The sequence below is a fragment of the Hakea prostrata genome, chromosome 10 (genome assembly GCF_041222555.1).
Source record: "Hakea prostrata isolate BN-2017 chromosome 10, UWA_Hpros_2, whole genome shotgun sequence".
Taxonomy (NCBI): domain Eukaryota; kingdom Viridiplantae; phylum Streptophyta; class Magnoliopsida; order Proteales; family Proteaceae; genus Hakea; species Hakea prostrata.
In genome coordinates, this window is record NC_142609.1 from 34,086,299 (window position 1) to 34,108,289 (window position 21,991).

At 37.3% G+C, this 21,991-nt stretch overlaps 2 protein-coding genes across 2 annotated transcripts; one reads left to right on the forward strand and one right to left on the reverse strand.

Annotated features, from left to right (window-relative positions):
- Nucleotides 1-5,981: 5,981 nt before the first annotated feature.
- On the reverse strand, nt 5,982-7,024 carry LOC149002602 (uncharacterized). The gene has a single exon (XM_089138577.1). It carries the CDS (start codon nt 6,837-6,839, stop codon nt 6,366-6,368), a length of 474 nt encoding a protein of 157 aa, XP_088994703.1. The 5' UTR covers nt 6,840-7,024; the 3' UTR covers nt 5,982-6,365.
- Nucleotides 7,025-20,430: 13,406 nt separating this feature from the next.
- Nucleotides 20,431-21,149, forward strand: LOC149002603 (uncharacterized). The gene has a single exon (XM_089138874.1). The coding sequence runs from the start codon at nt 20,466-20,468 to the stop codon at nt 20,940-20,942; it is 477 nt and encodes a 158-aa protein (XP_088995000.1). The 5' UTR covers nt 20,431-20,465; the 3' UTR covers nt 20,943-21,149.
- The last annotated feature ends 842 nt before the right edge of the window (nt 21,150-21,991 follow it).

Genomic DNA, 21,991 nt, shown 5'->3' on the forward strand with positions numbered 1-21,991 from the left:
GGAGGAGGGCTGCCAGTCTTAGTAGTGTTTGGAGCTATTGCTGATTGCATTGTTCCGTCGCCGGTTCCTGTACTTGCAAGTTATTCAATTCTACTCCTATTTGGACATTGATCTTGTTGATGACCATACTTTCCCCATGAAAAGCTGAGCATATGAATAGATTCATATAAAATCTGAAAAACTCTACCTCTTCTCTTGAACTTGGATAGCAGCGGTTTGGTGAGATCAATCTTTATGCAAACCAGGGCAAAATTTGCCTCTTGTGGCAACTTCAATAGATGAGTCGACCTTGATAACCTTCCCTATTCTTCCCCCCAAATTTGTTAGGAATTCCTTATCAAAATACTTGATAGAAACTCTTGGAAAACTAATCCATACTACAAGTCTCTTAACCTCTGCTTCATCAAGGTTAAAGTTCGGTTCCCACCTTCTGATGGATAGGTAGTGATCGCCAACTATCCATGGTCCTTCTATAAGTACCTTCCTATAGTCGTTCTTAGATATGAACTTGACGATGAAATATCCATTACCAATGTCAATTAAGTCCATTGATCCCACTGGCTTCTAGAGGTAAGGTAGGCGTTTAGAATGGAACATGTATCACGCAGATTTGCTTACAAGTTTAAGAATAATAGATTACTTCCAGGGAGTACTCAACCTCTATTTTTTCTTTCTTGGTGTTGCGTCTAGACCTTCTTCGCGTCAGCCGAATAGTTGGACGACCTCTTGAAGGCTTCTCCAACCGAATATGAGTAGGTGCGATACCTGCACTCACAAAGGAAATTAGAGTGGGCCGACCTTGTGTTGGTCGGGGGACCGCCTCTGACGCCCAAGTTAGTCTAGGCAACAATAGAAGGCCTTGAGAGGGTTCTCAAAGCGTAAAGACTAATAGTAAGTTGAATCTCGTACATTTCTCATCTTAGGATGGAGGTTATATAGAGGTTACCTGGAGGCGGTGTCTTTGTTAATCTCGCCCATTTAGTTGAAGAGTGGGCGAGTTGCCTTAAGAAGCATGTTCCCTTCCTTAGCGGGCCTAATAGAGCCGTTATTCCATTATCCACCTCCCCACGTTTCGGAGTAGATACGATGGGTAGTTATCTCTAATTGACCCTTTTGACTTGGTCGTCTCCAACATTATTCTTGGACTTAGTATCGAGCGTCTTCTTACTTCATGAGCCTATCTCAAGTATGGATAGATCCCTTAGGGAGGGTCTTCTCCAACTATCCGAATGGGTGAGTGTTTCCTCTCGAGGAGGCTCTTCAACTCCTCCCGAGGGGCTTCTTCAAGTCCTCCTAAGGGGGTGATACACACTTACCCGAGTGGGTGTGTGTTTCGTCCTGAGGGGGCTCTTCCAGTCCTCCTGAGGGGCTCTTCAATTCCTCCCGAGGGGCTCTTCGAGTCCTCCCGAGGGGGTCTTCAAATCCTCCCGAGGGGCTCTTCAAGTCCTCCTGAGGGGGTGTTACATACTTACTCGAGGGAGTGATATTCACCTGCCCGAGTGGGCGTGTGTTTCCTCTCGAGGGGGTTCTCGGGTTACATATCCACAACACTTGGGTAAGAAAATTGTAGGGCAATACCTCTCTTCTTCTTTAGGAAATTTCTTCTATCTCTTTAATGTCTGTTTCCCAATCAAAATCAACATCTGGTGCAAATCCTTCCTTATCAAAGTCTACTCCCTCCTCCATCTCTTCATTAGTCTTCTCACGGGAATGACTCAATCCTAGTATTCACATAAGATCGTTGAGAGCTTGTGATGGATTGTGCTTCTATAGTAGTCGATCTTCCTCTTTTAATTTTCTTGATGCTCCGTTGCAATTGATCCAGTTCTTTGATCGAAACCTCCTTCGTTAGGTTTCCTTTCGATGTTCTTGCAGCCATCTCGAGATCTACATAGTTGCACCGAAGATTCGATAGGAGACGCACGAAGATTAGTTCATCCGAAGGAGCTTCAAAGCACAAGGAGATCTACCAAATAGCTTAGCTTTACTGAAGAAACTTACTCCTACAATTTTAGTTCTCATGCTTTATTCAAATACATTTAATAATTCACTCCTTTAATTCTATTACCAATCCCCTTGTTTTTTTTATTTAATTGATAATTTATTTTTTTAAATAGTAAAATATAATGGATTGCAAAAATATTGTTAAAATTGAAATTAATTTTAAATAGATTGTTCTAAATTTTAAAAATTTCCTATTGAAAAATAAAAATAAATTTAGTTATTATACCAATAAAAATTACTACGGATAAAATTCATATTGTGAATTTTTAATTATTTATTGGATAAATTCCTTCACTATGTCAGCTCATGAATCTTTGAAATTTATAAAATATACAATAAATTTGGGAAGAACTATCAAGTAAAACCAACAATAAACTCAAAACATTAATATGAGATTATATAACCATGATTACTTTTATTTTATTTTATTTACACCATGATTACTTAAGGGCTGTTTGGTTACTTGAGTCTGGAGATTTCAAATATCCATGGTGGAATCATGGTTCATATAATTAAATGTTTGGATAACTTGATTCTGTGGAATGAAATATCCAAATTCATCCTGAAAAACTGTTTGATTATCTTGAATTTGTAGAACCAAATTTGTAGATTCATTTTGAAAAGCTGTTTGGTTATTTGAATCCATAAATCTGACTTTATATTCTTATCCTGACTTATATGAGTTATATCACAGAAGAACTTGTTGGCTTTTGTATTGATTCTTATTATAATTTTTTGTCATTTGAGTCACAAAGGATTGAGTTTTTGCAACAGTATTGAAGGCAATATTTCACAGTACTGTCATTTGAACTTAGTGTTTTACCATGAGCTCACTTGATCAAATAAATCTGCATTTACTTGAGTCTTGAGCTGTGTATTACAAACTCCCATTTTGGTGGGATTTATTTTGTGTTGGCATTCAATGGGTTGTTAATAAGTTGGTCTGGACCACCTATTTCAATCTCCAATCAGTGACATAAGTTGAATCGCCTTTCCTAGCTATATATTTTCTTTTACTTTATTAATAATATTCAAATTCAGAAACTGATTTCCCCCCCTCTCAATTGAATAGCCTATAGCTTGGCTAACAACTCTGCTTGATAATTGATCTAAGAAATCTTTTGTCCAAGGTGTTGTTTTTTGTTAATCGTAGTGGGTGGGTTCCACTATAATTTGCGTCATAGGTGGCAGCAAATGTAGTCTAAGATGACTACCCCTCTATTTAGTTGAGTCTAAGTTGGACTCTAATACCCTAATTAAGGAATTAAGGTTGAAGGAAAATATTATAAATAAAATGATGGATTACCAGACAGTGTACCATTGATATTAAATACTCTCATATGCTCTGCAAAATTTCCAAGCTAATCCTAAACCTCCATCACTATGGTTTGTCGATTTGAAAGCGTGGAAATAACCTATAAAGTACATAAGCTGAAAGAATAGAAAGGGAACACAAATCGGCACCTCCAGTGTTTAGATATATTGTGAACATCACTAAGGTAAAGAATCTGAAACTCTTCCTTTTATGATTTCGATTAACATTTTTGACAAAGAATTATGACTCGTCGTCCCATTGGTTATACGTCGACTAGAAAAGTAATCGATTCCCTCCCCTCCCTATAATACGAAACTTCAGCCAACATATAGAGCCTTTTGAAGTTTGCTTTTCGGTAATATGTGGTGGGTTCTTGAATTAATCTTACATGAAACTGTCTTTTAATGAAAATAAATAATAAATCAACAAGAACAACAGCAAGTCTTTGTCTTAATTAAATGAAGTCAGTTTAATGGATAAATGTCCGATTGGATTCTCACATCCTACATGCATTGTAATAAAGAGAAATGTAACTGGATAAAACCTATTATAAAGAGAACTAAAAACTGCATAACCAAAATTACCATAATTTTTAGATGTTTTGTGGTAGCTCAACACTCGATATAACCTCTAATAAAGAAAACTATAACTGCATCACCAAAATTACCATAATTCTCCAGAAGTTTCCTTTTTTCCAATGACATCACCTCATACCCAGAAATATATAAACATCAAAAGACATATTCTCCAAGTAGAAAATAACAAAGGATAAAACTGCACTGTTCAGCTAAACAAGTTTCGAGGTAAGCTAGATCCATTGCAACCGAGAACACGGTCCTTCAGCATTATGAGCTTCTCTTCATCGTTGTAATTCAATAACTTCTCGGCATTAGTCTTGTTATTAGGTAAATAACTTTTTGCAGCCATTCTCTGATGGACATCAAGACCAAAAAACAATGAACGATTTTTGACACTACTAGTGGTCATCTTGTATGTGCACAAAAATAAGATGGAGTCGAGAACTATTGAGAGATGTCAATAGCTTCAAGACTCAAAACTCCTAAAAGCAATAGACAAGTCGACGAATTTGAAGGTTAATAGCACCTCTTACTGTTATGTATTTTTAAATATAATCTAGAAAACTCAGTTGGAATCTAGCTCAACCAACATCACAGATGGGGTTCAGAACTATTAAGAGATGTCAATAGCTCCAACGATCATGTATGTTGATGTATCTTAAAAAGTAAAGATATCTTCAAGGATACAACTGAACCATCTAAAAAAAAAAGCAAAAGAACATTTAGAACTCATCAACACAACTAAGAGCAAATTCAAATCAAACAGATCATAGATTTTTCAATCAATTCCAAACATCCAAAATCATATAAGATCAATGGTGGTTTGAATCCACTCCATAAGCAATATACTTAATTCCCACCATATCTCAAAACCAAAGAACTTGCAAGACAACCCCTGAGGAAGATTTCACCAAATACATATTCCTAAGAAACTGGCCCCAAATGGCAGGGACTAATAAGAGACAATCCCCATAATAGAGGGGTTATCTCTATTGCCTAATTAAGAGAAAAAGAGACAAATAATGAAATAGGCAGGGAACTTCCATTAACACCAGTTGTTCAAATAGATACATCCTCTAATTTTTCTGGTTCCTTTGATAACATAGTGGAAACTTGTACTGCTAGCAGATCAGAGGAGTTTAACAGACAAGAACCATATTGGATTTACATATTTATAATCACTTGTAGTCAAAACAAAGAATCTATATGTAGCCAAGCATTCCAGGCCATCAGCTTTTAGAGTATGTGTTCAGAAAAAGAACCAAACTGATTTAATTAAATGCATTAAAAAATATATATACACAAACAAATCACAAAATATGATACTGTAAAGCCCAAGCTCAAGCTCGCATATCTTATTGTGATAGTCGAAGATTGAAGAAAGAAGCAAAAGGGTCAAAACTAAAATCTTTAAGACTCGTCTTTTGACCTTTTAGGGCTTAACAACCAAACTATATTGGAAAGGAGTTTTGGTAGTTGATATTCTTTGTTCCCAATAAATCATCAAGAAGAAGAAGAACGAGAGCAAGGTTACGAAAGGCAGAAAGAAGAAGCACAGATTGTCCCGGGATTTGTTTTATGAAAAATATTCATTTTGAACCTGTGATGCGCTCAAAGAAAAAATTCGTTTTGTCGCTCCAAAACCCTACCGTGCGAAGAAGACATCAGCGGAAGTAGAAGAAAAATGAAATATAAGATGAAGAACAAGATCCTACCTTCGAGCAGAGACTGTTAGTTGACATAACCTTAAGGCAGGACTCTTAAGAAAAAGATGAAGAAGAAGAAGGAAAACCCAATTGATGTTATTTTCGTTCAAATCACCCTAGAGCTCCTCGTTCGAAGTCTCTGTCATTCCGTCGAAGTTTGTAGAGTTCAGTCAAGGCAAGTTTCATGAATGCGCATTGTTAGCGGTTTTATAGTGACGGTGCATACCTATAAATCTACAAATTTACAGTTTTGGTTAAAAGGTGAATCTCTAGATTTCATGAATCCAGAGATTCAGAGCAACCAAACAGGTATAAATCTCTCATTCATGTAACCATTTTATCTAAATATAAGAAACATTTTGAAATGTCTTTGCCAATTTGATATTTTGGGGGTGTGTGGACTTTTCCCTATTCACATATTTTTGGGTGTTCTTGAAATTTTCCCAAATACATAATGATTATGGCATTCTAACATGAAGTAAAATGTATGGTACATGTTGGGTGAGGAGATGCTTCGCTCACCGTGGATGAATTGAAACTGGCTTGCCTACCCATCATGGATTTATAGTGAAATTCGAATTTTTCCTTCAAAATTGGCGTCTCCAACAAGATGCTAAACTTTGAAAGTGAATTGAAACCAATAGTACCATAATTTATTGGATTCCAATCTAACATTTCCCATTAGCCAACCTTAGTATTACTACTACATAGGAAAGAAGCACGTAAAGAGATTAAATGGTTGAAATGCGAAACACAGCCAACTTAAGGAAGTCCCTTTCCAGCTCCTCCACCAAATCCAGCTCCCGCGCCACCACCTAGTCCACCACCTGCACCCCCACCGCCACCTCCGCCAAACCCTCCACCACCTCCAGCACCTCCTCCGAGTCCAGCTCCACCGCCTGCACCTCCACCAGCTCCACCTCCGAATCCAGCTCCAGCACCACCGCCAACTCCACCACCACCTCCTCCACCAAACCCTCCACCGCCACCACCACCAAGTCCACCACCACTCCCTATACCAGCTCCCCCACCAAACCCAGCTCCTCCTCCAGCACCCGCACCTCCACCCAAACCACCACCTCCCCCACCACCAAAACCACCCCCACCCCCACCACCAAGCCCACCATGGTGATGAAACAAATTCTTCTCCTCCTCAAATTTGCTCACAAGCTTCCTACCATGACTGGTGTAAACAAGAACACCAAGAAGAAAAAGAAGAACAAACCTCCCAGTCATCCTTCCTCTGCTGTCTCAACCCACTGATAGCAACAGAACTGTGAGTTTGTAATGAGAAATGGCGAATCGAAGGAGGGATTAAATAGAATTCCCTGAGAGATGGAAAGTAAACTGGAGAACTGGACAGTTGAGAAGACCTTAATGCCAATCTACCCTTTTCTTCATCTTCAGCCCTCGTTGGAAAAACAATGGGACCGTGTAGTTAATACACCCCAACTGCCCTCGCTCTCTCTCTCTCTACCCATCTTTTCATCTTCAACTCCTGGGTTTGGTTAGGATCTGCAAACCCAGTTCAGATCTACTATTTAAGTATTTACAATAATAGAAACTCTTAGCTGTTCGCATCAAGGTTTTCCACCTCCACTTGCTTTCTAGGGTTTTAGAATGTGACCAGAAGATCATGCATGGCTGGTGCTAATGTGAACGTATTAATGTCATATACTAATCTTTTCTACATCATAGGTGGCAACAACTTGCAAGAGAGACAAATTGAATGAGTGGTTGTCAGAAAAGTAAGTCTTAAACTCTTGAATCCTATGAGCATCGTTTTGTTTATCTTCTCTCCATTCTATTATCATAATTTGCTTCTTGCATCTACTTCCCAAATTTATCATGAACTTTGCAAGAAATGACATTTATTAAATTGGTTTGAATTTTAAGTAGTTTTGATTTTTATTCGTGGAGGGAAAACCTCTGCTGATTGCCTAAGTAGAAAATTTGGGTTTTCAAAAAACGATAAGTGATGATGATGTTAGGGTTAGGGTTAGGGTTTAAGCACAAAATTGCTTAAAGCATTATTACCTGAGTATCTAGATTTGAACACCTAGATTGTTGCTTCCAGATAGTATTTATAGACCAAAACTAGGTTCTACGGTTAGTTGGACTCTGTGAGCTCAACATCACCCAGAACGCAGGATTAGACTCTATGACCCTGTGTTCTCCCACTTCTCATTGGTCTCGAAGGGTTATACTCTCTATAGAGCAGATCATCTCTACGTAGTCGAGCTGTTCACACATCCTTAATTCCACCCTCACAGAGGTTCTATCCATGGTACCTCTCACTCACTTTGTGTTGTGATACAGTCATTACTACCACCTCCACTACTCTCACCTTTGCCCATGAAGAACTAGTGCTAACGATTTAACGCTGCTTTTATGATCTAAACCACGGATCCTACTTTTATGATCCTCTTTTCCTCTCACCTTACTATGTAATGTGATATAGTCATCAACTCATCACTGTCGTCTCTTCCCACAGGAAAAACCATAGGTGGCTGATCCAAACTCGTGCTAATGATTTAATGCTGCTTTTATTAGATTTATCTAAAATGCCATTTACTTGATGCAATTTCCTTGGTACGGCTGAGGAATTGTATTCTCATAAATGCTTGTTAGACTGTGTGGTCTCGTTTATTTGGTAAGTTTGACTTTTAAGTGATTTATCAAATAAAAAGTTTTCTACGTCCTTCTCGACTAATAAATTTGGAACCTCTCCCTCTAGGTGCAGTGCTCGATCAAAAATTTTGTTTCACAGCTTATCTGACAATAAGTGGCCAAGAATGCCTGTGTCATACGGGTGTAAGACATAAGTTAGAATAAAAGAAATCCAAATCCATAAATTTAAGGCTAAAGAAAATTTATTTTAAAAGAAAGCATATAAAAACCTTCTTCGAATTGATGTTCATTGAAGCTCAGTGTGATTATTCTCACAATTATGGGCCAAATGGATTGAGTTAGGAGGGTAAAAGATTGAGGTTACCTTTCACTTTTTCACTGGATATTTAATAGGGGTGCCTACCTATGCATCTTAATATGGTGGTGGATCAAAAACGGGTTTTCCCTTGCAAATGTATGATAGAGCAGTATGAGGGGAGCTCGATCATCTATTATTACAGATAAAGGATCTCATATGATCATAGTTGCATGTAGACAATTCATGATGTCAATTGAATAAATTTCCCTCATAGCATTGCCATACCAGAGTCCAAACAGTATAATATGTCAAATCATTACCGTACCATATTTTTTCGATACAAAAGGTTTTAATTTTTCATACAATATCTGTGTTGTATGGTTTGTTTATGTTATTTTATATGTATCATTTGTACTATTTATTAAACGGTACAACTATATAAAAAAAATTGTTTATCATATTTATTTGGTACGATATAAGCACTATCAATTTGTTTTCAATAAATAGCGTATAATATGAATTGAAACCTTATAAACAACCTTCAAATTGTATTTCAATTAATTTAATGCATTTTTGTTGATAAAATACAAGTAAATTGTGTACAGATTTTTTTTCTTTTACGGAGAGAATTTTATCATAACCATGTTTGCCTACTCAACTCTCTCAATATGTTGTAGAAGAGCGACAGGGTCGTAGGTTCTTTAGAACCTAATCCTGTATTATTGTTTGTATTTTATTTATTTCTATTAATATAAAGTCTCCTTTTCTCCAAAAAAAAAAAAAAAAAAAAAAAAATTGTATGCTTTCCCAAGTGAAAACTGATTTATGTTATCATACCCTTTAGATAAAAGGCTTATTCAATATTATTATCATTATTTTTATTTATTTTTGGTAACTTTTGACATAAGAACATAGAGAGGAAATAATGGCATATATTCACTTGAGGTTGTTTCACGCATCTTCACTAGCCAAGTGGTTTGTGGAAGGCTGGCTAGGCTAGTCGATGATGTTAGAGCCGTATTGAGTTCATTTGGGCATATTAAATTCAATCACATCCGTAGAGACATGAATATTGCCATTGATCATTGGATTGGATCGAAGATGCCACTGGATAGGTGCTGCTGCTTAGTATTCTTTCTAGATTCCCCACCAGAGTTAGAGGAGATCCTTCTGGATGAGATTGTTTTAGCCTAGGTCTTTAATCCCATTTTCGTACCCAAAAGAAAAAGGGAGAATTTCTTTGATGTATAAATTTTAAAATAATTACTTGACAAGATGTTTTTAAAAAAGTTCTACGCTAAGGCTGCCTATTTCTCTCGCTCAACAAATATTTTGACTTAAATTAGTAAAATTATCATTCTAGTAAAGATTATTATTATTATTTTTACGCGTGGATCTTCTTAGTAGAGCCTAAACTAATGTTGAATCCACTTATTACAATATATTACACTATTGGGTAGCAAACTACTCGGCTTTGAATTTGAAATTCAAAATCGTGCAAGGAAGGAAAATCAAGGAGCTGATGCTCTCTCACAAATGCCCCAGCTTTGCGCTCTTGCAACAATTGTTCCCTCAGCTATCTTTTTGGGGGCTCTTCAAATAGAGACACTGAATTCTATAGAATTAAAACACACACTGGAAGGAATTCGTCTCAATTCTGAGGACTTTTGTGATTATGAAGAGCAAAATGGACTTATACTATATAAGCATAGACTTCTTCTACCAGCAACCTCTATCCTATGCCACCAATTCCTTAAGGAATGCCATGACTCACTTGCACGAGGTCATGCTGGATATATGAGAACACTAAAATGCCTGAAAACTAACATCTAGTGGTCAAGGATAGGCAGAGAAGTTCGGCAATATGTCGCCGAATGCCAAACATGTCACAATTCAAATCTCCTACACAATCTCCAGCAGGACTGCTTCAACCACTCCTGTGCCAGACCGGGTTTGGGAACACGTCTCCATGGATTTTATTGTTGGACTTCCTCCCTCTCAGGTCAAACCGCCGTCATGGTTGTAATTGATCGTTTGTCAAAATATGGTCATTTCAGCTCACTTCCAACTAGGGGTGTAAACGGATCGAATAGTGGTAATACCATATCCACATTCTATTATATTCGGACGGATTCGGATGATATCCTATCGGTTATTGGACGAATGATAGTCGGATAATTATTTTATCAAGTACATTCTTCTAGATTGGTATGAATACAAACTGAACACAAGCTTTCGACTAACTATTGACATCTCTAGCACTTTATTTGTGAGGGCTAAGTCTGAAATTTTAAGAATTTAGCAACTTTGGTAGTTATTTTAGTGGAAAATCTAAAAAAATAGTCACATATCTCAAGTAAAAATTTTTTTTAAAAAAATGAGAAAATAAATTCAAGTAACTTAATCAGATAATTTAATTGGACGGATAATAATCAGTAAGAAAGGGGTATACCATACCCGCATCTTATTAGTAATTGGACGGATGGATGCAAATGCGAATTCGGAGGCGGATTTTGATTATCCATTTACACCCCTATTTCTGACTAGATTTACAAGTATGCAAGTCGCTAAAGCATTCACTTCCGATGTGGTTGGCCATCATGGCATACCCTGCTCAATAGTTGTAATATCCAGCCCTATTCTAACCTTGACCCTGACCCGGATCCACTGTTGTATTTAGGTCCCAAGACCCGAAGCGGTGGAAAGAGATTTATGGACCATTCTGATTGATGATCATGATTCGGAGACTGAGCCCATGGACATTGACAATGATACCCCTTGCTTAAATGCATTGTCAGTGTTTAAGGAAAGTCTGCGCATCGAAGAATATTAATATAGTTGATGTACCAAATGACCTCCTGTGCACAATCCGAAGGTATTCCCCGAAACTAGACTCCTTGATTGAATTGTGGAAGAAAACCTCACTCAATTTGACCTTGTATAGCCTTTCAAATCCCTACTTGAAGTTGTTGTTCTAAACCTTAGTTTTCTGCTGGAAATATTTTGGTCGATCCTTTTGGTCAATACCATCGACCAAGGACCATCGACCAAAATATCCCAGTCTGCCAAGTTAATGATTCCATGGAATATTCCTTTTCTATTTATTATAACCTCGAGCCTTGAGCCCTTTTGCAATCATTTGCTCACCTGGAAATGTGGGGAGAGCTTCCCAAAGCAGTTCCTTGGCTAGTGTGAAGGGCACCTCATCAAAAACTCTTTGTTTATCATTGATTCTTGTCTTCATCTTCCACACTAAGGTATGAAATCATCATTCCACTTTCTACCCTACCATTTTCTACTCTTTTCTATTGCCACCTTGCTGATGAGACATTGGGAATGGTGCTGCAACCTTGCAACCACCACTCCAAGTGTCTACTCATGTTCAATCCATGATTTTATTAACTATTCATTGATGCTATGCTTCTATCTCATGCCTAGCATATGTATTCTATGATTTATCTATTAGCATCATGCCATTTGGTACCAAACTGAGTTATAGAATGTATTATGTTCATGTTTAACAGTGCTATATGATTCCAATCGAATTTCTATTAGTTCCTCTAACTATTACATGCCATTCCTCATCAATGCAATCAATTCTAACTCATGGCATGATGTTTATCACTTTAACTTGATAGCTCAAATTGGGGCTTTTTGTTTAGACCATTGGATTGGGTAAATTTCTTGATTTAAGTGTCCTACTACTATTGTTAAGTATGTCTCCAAGTTTCAGATTGATCCGAACACCGGAAAACTCATTTCGGATGAAAATCCCCAAAATCCACATTTCTGTCTCGAAGAAAATTTTGGTCGATCCTTTTGGTCGATACCATCGACCAAAGACCATCGACCAAAATGTTGGCAGACAGCAACCTTGGCCAATTTTGATCCAATTAACATCCGATCTTCCCGACTTCTTTTCTAACTTATTATTGATGTTTGTTTAGGGTCTTAAAAATTCTATTGGACTATTTTTGGTATTCTCAATTCATCATCAATTCATCCAAGGTAAGGATGGTTATCTCTATAAACATATAAGTCATCAAATATTGAATTATGCTTTATTTAAAGAATGAAATCTTTTAATTTTCTTTCAATCATTATAAGACTGTTACCTATGTGTTAGAACAATAGCATTTAAATCTTTATACCCTTGTTGTGTTACTTTATCATTTTGGTTTGCTTATGTTTATAATGATTCGTTTCAATATCATGATTCGATTACTATTATGGATATACATTGGATGCATGAGAAATGATGAGATTGGATATGTGATTGCTTACGTATGACTTGGGATTGGGGGGTGTCCTACTGACACTTCTGTCCTTAGGACATCGGAGGGAATAGTATGGGATGTTCTCCGATGGTGCCTATCGACACTCTCCCGGGTTATTGGATGACATACATAGGACTGTCTAGTTGGGTGGCTAGGTTTATCCTTGTCGTGTCAGACCCGAATCGGAAGGGCATTGAGACCGAACAACCCGTGGTAGTGTATGGTTGGATGGGCGCTCTAGGCCGGTAACCAATCCGGTAGGGGACATAAACCATGCTACGGATACCTGAAAGGGGCCATTTATTGGTAGAGTTGCATATGGATAGACTTGGGCTCACGGGCGCTCAAGACCGGTAACCAATCCGTGAGAGGACGTGAGAGCTTCCCGTTTACTATATGTGGATGACCAATAGGGTTGATGAGTCCGAAATCCGGGATTTCGCTGACTCTAGTGTGAAGGATATCGGAAAGGATCGCCGGGGGCGAGGAATGGACGTATCTGAATCTAACTTGATCGACTGAGTAGATGACTTCATTGGGCTAGGCTTTACTGTGACATGCGCCAGTACTTGACCAAATGGTGATGTGAGAGAGCGGTGACCGATCCCCTTACCACGGTTTTTTGACGACTTTACCGATCTTCCCCGGGCATTCCCAAGATATGGAAATGGGAGAGTGACTGACGACCCAGAGAAGTACGGTGCTATGACTTAAAGCATGTCTAACCTAGAGACCAGCATACATAGAGTTAGACTCATATTTGCATCATATGTTCCATATCGCACTGCATTATTATATGTTCTAAATGTGTATGATTTCTAAATATAGAATAACTTCCTTGCTGAGTTCTTCGAACTCATTCCTTTTTGTGCAAATGTTTTAGATTATATTCCAGGTACCGAAGACTACTATGGCACCTCCTTTGAGGCGGACTATGATTCCACATACTACCCTCCGGGTAGTGGCGTCCGTGAGGATCCTTATATTGGAGCTGAGGAGGATTACTATCCTCACCAGGGTTAGCCCCACAGTTGTGCGGGAGCAGCATCGTTGGGTTTACTTCATCCGTACTATTGAGGAGACTACCATTAGTATAGAAGAAACCCTAGCATAGTGCCCCATTCCCCTAGTGTATTTATGGAACCTTTGGTCTTGTAACTAACTTATCTTTGAGATTATCTTTTGACACTTGGACATGTAATTGACGTTATTACACTTCTTTTCCGATGCTCTGAGAGAGTGGTTATCATACCTTCTCTCACCCTTATGATTATGCTTATACTTTAATGTTATTGTCTTCCACACTTTGATTTATTTAATCTTATCTTATTCATGATACTTAGTATTAACTGTTTTTACCATTGATTATTACTGTTCATGATTATGTTACCATGTATGTGGGAGGCATGGACCTCAAATCATTGATCCTTGGACTGTGGATCACATCCCGGGTATCCAAATGGGGTACCGGCTGGGTGGATGTGACAATAGTTACTGACAGAGATTATATCTTCCTCAGCAATTTCTAGAAGGAACTCCATCATCTCCAAGGCACTACATTGACATATAGTACCGCCTACCACCCTTAAACTGACGGCCAAACTGAGGTACTTAATAGAACTCTTGAGATGTATCTCTGCCAATTTGTTTCCGATGCACTGCAGTGATGTAACAAGCACTTAGGATGGGTAGAGCTCTGGTACAACACTGCTCATCACTCCGCCATCAATACAACACCTTACCAAGCACTATACGGCAGACCACCACCCAGTGTTGAGGATGAATTGTAGAGTCGAGAAGCTATCTTAGTCACTTTGAAGGCCAATTTAAATCGAGCTCAGACTCGCATGAAATCCCAGGCTGATCAACATCGAAGGGATAAGGATTACCGGGTGGGAGATTGGGGTTTTGTATGCTTGCGACTATATGGCCAATCCTCTGTTGCACATCGCTTGAATTCTAAGCTTGGCCGACACTACTATGGTCCTTACCAAATCACAACAAAAATTGGGAAGGTTGCATATAAGGTAGCATTACCCGAAGGCTAGCATATACACCCTATGTTCCATGTTTTGATCCTTAAACCCTGCACAGGTGATCCTCCACCATTTGCTTCTAAGCCTCCCTTGCCACCTAAGAAGCTCCAACCTATCTCAATTCTCCAAACATGACAAGTGCTCACTGCTGGAAAATCTTTCACACAATTGTTGGTTTAGTGGGAAGGTCTTCCTTTAGAAGATGCCACCTAGGTTGACCATCTAGCTTTTCAACAACACTTTTCTAATTTCAACCTTGAGTACAAGGTTGTTTTTGATGGGGAAAGGAATGTTGCACATCAGCACCCTATCGAGCCACCTGTCCTTGTCCTTGTTCCACCACGCAGGGGCGGAGCCAGGATTGAATATGGGAGGGGGGGGGCGAATAATGAGTCTAGATCATCTCTCTATCGGACAAGCACTAATGTCTTTTCACCATACATATTATGTGGGCCAATGTGGGACCCATTGTGAGTGCCACCTCTGAATTATTTTATTATATTTAGACATGGGATCCACATTAAAATTTAGGTAAATTAATAAGAGGACTAAAATATAGATAACACAATTATAAATTATAACTAATATGAGAGTCATACCAAAAAAAAAAAAAAAACTAATATGAGAAAAATAGTCAATTTCCATAAATCAAATAAAAAAATTTCAATGATTTTGATTAACTGTTATAAAATAAAGGAGATATTGAAACAAAGAAGAAAGACAAGATGAGTTCAACTCATCTATTGAGTTATTCATTACATATTTATAATTAAACTAGCATATTCTCTGATATGGAAATATCAGAGTCTACAAATAAATACAATATATGATTCTCGTACACAAAAAGATATTCTTGATATGGAATAATAGATTGCCGCCCCAAGATAGAAGGCACATAGAATGGAAATATTGATTACCAATATTGTGTAATGAGATAGCTGTAATCATCAATTAATATAGGAATGTGAATCACTAAGATCGCATCTTGAGGTAGTTGAAATCTTCAATTGGAAGTATAAGGGGTAATGGACATTCATAAATAAATATTATTTATAACACTCCCCCTTGGATGTCCATTAATAGGTAATGTACCTTGTTAAAACCTTACTAATAAAAAATCATGTGGGAAAAAATCTTAGTGAAGGAAAAAAAAATATATATATATCTAAATACTATGTATTGGTAGCTGCCTCATTAAAAACCTTACCAGGAAAATCCGGTGGGACAAAACCTTGATGAAGGGAAAAAGAGTACAACATGTATTTTACTCCCCCTGATGATAATATCATTGAGTATCTTTGAATACACACATTCCAATATCATATACCAACTTTTCAAAATTTGAAGTATGCATTTTCTCAGTAGATAAATCTACCAAATTATCACTTGAACGAATTTGTTGAACATCGATTTCACCATTTCATTAAAGACCATGAATAAAGAAGAATTTTGGTGAAATATGCTTCATTCTATCTCCTTCGATGTTTCCTCCTTTTAGTTGAGCTATGTACGCAGCATTATCTTCATATAATATTGTTAAAACCCATTCTTCTAGTAGAAGACCTCATGTTTCTTGAACGTGTTGTATTATTGATCTTAACCAAATATATTGCAGATTTACTTCATGAATCACTATTATCTCTACATGATTTGAAGAAGTGACTGCTATAGTTTTTGAATGCTATAAAATAGCTAACATTCAATTGAAAATAAATAACATGTTTGAGATATAGTTTTATGTAGATCAGATAAATATCCTGCATCTAAAAAACTAGTAAGTTGATATCCACATTCTTAAAATAACATCATATCAATAATTCATCGAATGTACTGAAATATATATATATATTTAATAGCATTCCAGTGTCTTTGTATTAGAGAAGAGATAAATCTTGCTAATACACTTATAGAAAATGCTATATCCGATTGTGTACTATTAGCAAAATACATTGGTGCCCCAATTGCCCTTAGATATGGTGCTTCAAAACCAATAAGTTCTTCATTGTTTTCATGGGGTTGAAATGAATATTTTCTTTATGTTAAGTGATCTCACAACCATTGGGGTATTCAATGGATGTGCTATATTCATGTATCATTGCTTCAAAACCTTTTTTATAGAAGTTGATTGATGAATGAATATTCTATTCATCAAATTACCAATTTGCATGTTTAAACAAAACTGTCTTTCCAATATTGTTCATTTCAACTTTCTTCCAATAATCTATTGCTTTTAAAAGTCTTTCAGGAATTCCAATGATATTTAAGTCATCATCATATACACTTATTAAAATCAGATCCATATCCTTTAATAAAGATATAATAATAAATTGGATTATTTTTATAATTTTCATTTAATAAATATCCACTAAGGAAATTATATCATATATGCTATGATTATCTCTGAAGTCTTATTGAACAAACTTCCCAGGAAATTTTATGTGCTTCAGACATTTTGAATCCTTCAGGGATTTTCATATAAATTTCACACTCGAGTGAGTCATATAAATAGGCTGTAATAATATCCAATAGACGCATGTCAAAATTTTCATATACTGCTAGACTAATAAGATATTTGAAGATGATTGCATCCATTACAAGAGAACATGTTTCCATATAATCAATGTCAGGCCTTTGTAAAAATTCTTGTGCCATAATTCATGCTTTATATATATAGATTGCAAACATGGGAAGGTCAATTGTCATTTACCTTGGAATAGAAAGCATAGCGGTATATAGTCTATCGTCTTTGTTCTCAAAATACAATTATTTTAAGCGCATTTGAGCGAAGTCGTGTTGATAAAATATTATAAAATAGAGAAGATATATTAAAGACAAGGAAGAAAATGAAGACAATAAGAATCCAACTCCCTTAATTGAATTGTGTGCATCACATATTATAGTAAAAATAACGTCTTTTCTAATATGAAAGTATCAATCTACTAGGAAATACAATATACGATTTTTGCACAGAATAAGATGTTTTTGATATGGAAGGATAGATTGTTGTGATCTTCAGTTAATATAGAAATGTAGATCACCAAGACTGCACACTAAGGTGATTGAGATCTTCATTTAGAAGTTACATATTTTAGTATTATCTCATTGGGGGTGATAGACATTCACAATTAATATTATTTATAATAGTACAATATTTATATTGATATAGTTGTACACTTGTACCGTTTAACAAATAGTACGGTAATGGTATATTGTATAAAATAATACAAACAAATTAACCATTCCATATAAATACCATACCAAATGTCAAAATGATTTTGTACTGAATAAATCAGTACAATAATGGCTTCATGTATTGTAGTATATGGAATTCAGTATGGTAATGATATATATGAGGTAAATTTGTTCGAAAAGTACCATACAGTTCTATACTGAATTGACATCCTTAATTGCCTATTGTCAACTATCATGTTGGATTTTTTATCCGCGAGAGAATTGTACTCCCCTTACACTCATCTATTATATGTTTAGGAGGGGATTCCAACTTCTAGTATATATTGTTAGTACACATAGGTTTGAATTGTGACCATGATCGTGGATATAATTACCGAGAAGGCGAGAACCTTCAACAAACATTAATTGGGGGACATAGTTTTATTTGCTTTCCTCTGCTTCTTGGTCAAGTAATATCTCCTAGTTAAAAAATAAAAAATAAAACAAAATCCCTCACCCAAAAATTTATTTGTTGATAAGGACTTAAAAGTCTTTTTACTTGGTATAGGACATAAAAGTCAAACCTAGCTTCCAAATAAACCAAGCCTCACCCTCTGAAAAAACATTTAGGAAAATACCAATTCCTTAGCCGTACCAAGGAAATGGAATCAAATGACATTTAGGATATTGTGGTAGATTCCTTGCTTAGGTAGGCGCTTTTGCTCGGGCTCCCGAAAGTATGGCCTCTTACCCAATTCGAAGCTTTTGAGACTTTGTAAATCAGATGTTACTGCTTGTAGGAGCTCTTCTTCTCAATAGATTTGCTTTTTTTGAAAAAGACTGACATTTAGGATAAATTGAGATGAACACAGCTGGAGTAACAACTGGGCAGGGATAGGCCAGCAAGGAAGGACACGCTGGAGCTGAAGATGACCACAACTCTGGGTTTCCATGTTGCTGTCAGAGGTTGCGAAGGAAGCCATCGTACATGGAGGATTATGCTCATCTTTGAGGAATATGGAATATGTGTTGTTGCCTTGTTTGCTGCTGTTTGTTGCCATTTGTTTTTTTTTGCCATGTTTAAAGGGTTGTTAAGAATTGTATAAAGGTGATATGAGAAACCCTAAGAGACAATGAAAGCTGATGTTTCCTCAGTCCCTTGTTTCCCTTCTCTCTAAGGCTCTCTTTTCTCACCTTCATCCCCATTCTGTGTTTCAATTTCTGAAAGTCACAACATAATTAAACCTAATAAAAGCAGCATTATATCATTAGCACGAGTTTGGATCACACCCACCATGGCCTTTTTTTTTTTTTTTTTAGTTTATATAATAAAAACAGCATTAAACATTAGTTTTTTTTTTTTTGGGCGGTGCCTAAGTGCCAGCGCAACATAAAGTAGGATCCATAGTTTATATAATAAAAACATCATTAAATCATTAGCATGGCTTATTTTTAAGGGAATAAGTAACCTTACTGCCAGTGCACCAATAGTGGTATTTATTTGTCTTTTCTTTTCCTGCAATCACTATTATCACACTGACGTTCACCTAGAGAGACTCCACACCCTTTGGCCCCTGTATTTGTTAGTTTTTTAAAGAAATAAGAAAATATTTGGTCCCTGACTCTAGATCCTAAGAGAATTCAAACTCTGACATTTTATTTGGAGATAATGATTTTTTATGAAATGAACCAACACTACGAATTCAAAATCTAAATTTTAAATTAAGCAATCGGAGAATTTCCTTTCGTCAATAAAAATAAAAAAAAAATTCAAAATTGAAATGCAGTTAATAAGATGTAATTTCTGGGAAAGTTCATAATAAATTAGGTGTAGGGAAGTAGATGAAAGGAGCAAATAAGGAGAATGGATAAACAAAACGATGCTCATGGTATTCAATGAGTATGAAACTACTTTTTTGATCATCACACTCACGTTGCCTCTCTTGCAAGTTGAAACAACTGAAAGCCACATACGATATAGAAAGGAATAGTATTTGACATTAATATCATAATATGTTTGCATCAGCACCAGCCATGCATGATCTCCTGGTCATTATCAAACCCTAGAAAGCAATTGGAAGCAAGAATTTAAGTTCAGTTGTGGGGAAAGCAAATGGGAATGGAAAACCTTAGAGTTTCTATTATTGTAATGCTTAAACTGTAGATCTGAACTGGGTTTGCAGAGCTTGACCAAACCCAAAAGTTGAAGATGAAGAGATGGAGAGAGAGAGGGGGGGGGGGGGGGGCAGTTGGCGCGTATTAACTACACGGGTTGAAGATGAACAGATGGGTAGGGTAGGATTGGCATTAAGGTCTTCTCAACTGTCCACTTCTCCCGTTTACTTTCCAGCTCTCAGAGAATTCTATTTAATCCCTCCTTCGATCCCCCGCTTCTCATTACAAACTCACAGTTCTGTTGTAATCATTGAGTTGAGATTGAGAAGGAAGGATGACTGGTAAGCTTGTTCTCCTTTTTCTTCTTGGTGTTCTTGTTTGTACCAGTCATGGTAGGAAGCTTGTGAACAAATTTGAGGAGGAGAAGAACTTGTTTCATCACCATCACGGTGGGCTTGGTGGTGGGGGTGGGGGTGGTTTTGGTGGTGGGGGAGGTGGTGGTTTGGGTGGAGGTGCTGGCGCTGGAGGTGGAGCTGGGCTTGGTGGTGGAGCTGGTTTAGGGAGTGGAGGTGGACTTGGTGGTGGTGGCGGTGGAGGGTTTGGTGGTGGAGGTGGTGGAGGAATTGGTGGTGGTGCTGGAGCTGGATTCGGAGGTGGAGCTGGTGGAGGTGCAGGAGGTGGAGCTGGACTCGGAGGAGGCGCCGGAGGCGGAGGAGGGTTTGGCGGTGGTGGCGGTGGTGGACTTGGTGGTGGCGCAGGAGCTGGATTTGGTGGTGGAGCTGGTGGAGGAGCTGGAGGTGGACTTCCTTAAGCAAAACCAAGTCTTGCTGTGTTTAGCATTACAACCATTTTAACTGTTTACGTACTTTCTTTCCTATGTAGTGGAAATTCTGATGTTGTCCTCAATGTAGTTTGTGTGTCTTCCCGTCGTTTAATGTATTTCTGATGAACTCCAAATCTCATGTTTGTGTTGATCTAATGGAAAGAAAATTTTCCTTCGTTGTTTAATATATTTCTGAACTCCAAATCTCATGTTTGTGTTGTGTTGATCTAATGCGAAGAAAAATTTCCAATTGATAATTTCAATTTTGGTGTCCCTCCTAGGGAAGAAAACTTTGCACTTAATGCACTTGCAAAGTTGGTGCAACTAGTCAAGGGTCCTACTTTTACTTCAATTATTTCCTTTTTCTCTCATCTCCTTGTTAGCATTATATAGGGGTATCAAATTAACCCACAATCAAACTGATAAAACCAGTTCGGTCTAATATTATTCAATCCAAAGAGAATCAAATCCTTATTGGGTTGTCTTCGATCTGGTTTTATCTGTATTTGGGTTCAAAATTTGGTCTGGGCCAAATAAGATGGACAAGCAATCCAATGATCGGTAAGATCCGATTCATTAGCCAAAACCAATGAAAATCGAATGTCCTATAAAACCCCAAGAGCCAAAAAAATGCTAGAACTTCTCTTTTTTCCATTTCCTTTGTTTTTCGGGCCGCAGGCCCCCAAAATGGCCAGCTCCCGCCCCTTGTTGTCCCGTTTTCCCGCCGGCGTGCGCAACAAAGGAAGTGGGTAGGTTTTCGAAATCAAAGACCCAAGTACTGCAATAAATATATCGAAGTGGGTTCTATAGTGTCACTACTCAAAAAAAGAGAGTTCTTTAGTGTTCATGTTGAGCCACTAATCTTTATTGCATTTGTGATATTTTTGTGCTGTTAGGTTCTTGGTTCAGAAAGTGGCTTAAAGCTCTGCCAAGGATACGGCAAGATCATCAGGTTCAATCCTGTCTACTACATGGTGACCTTTCCAGGGCATCTTTCATTGTTCGTAAGTTGTCAAACCCACATTTTGAGTTATATA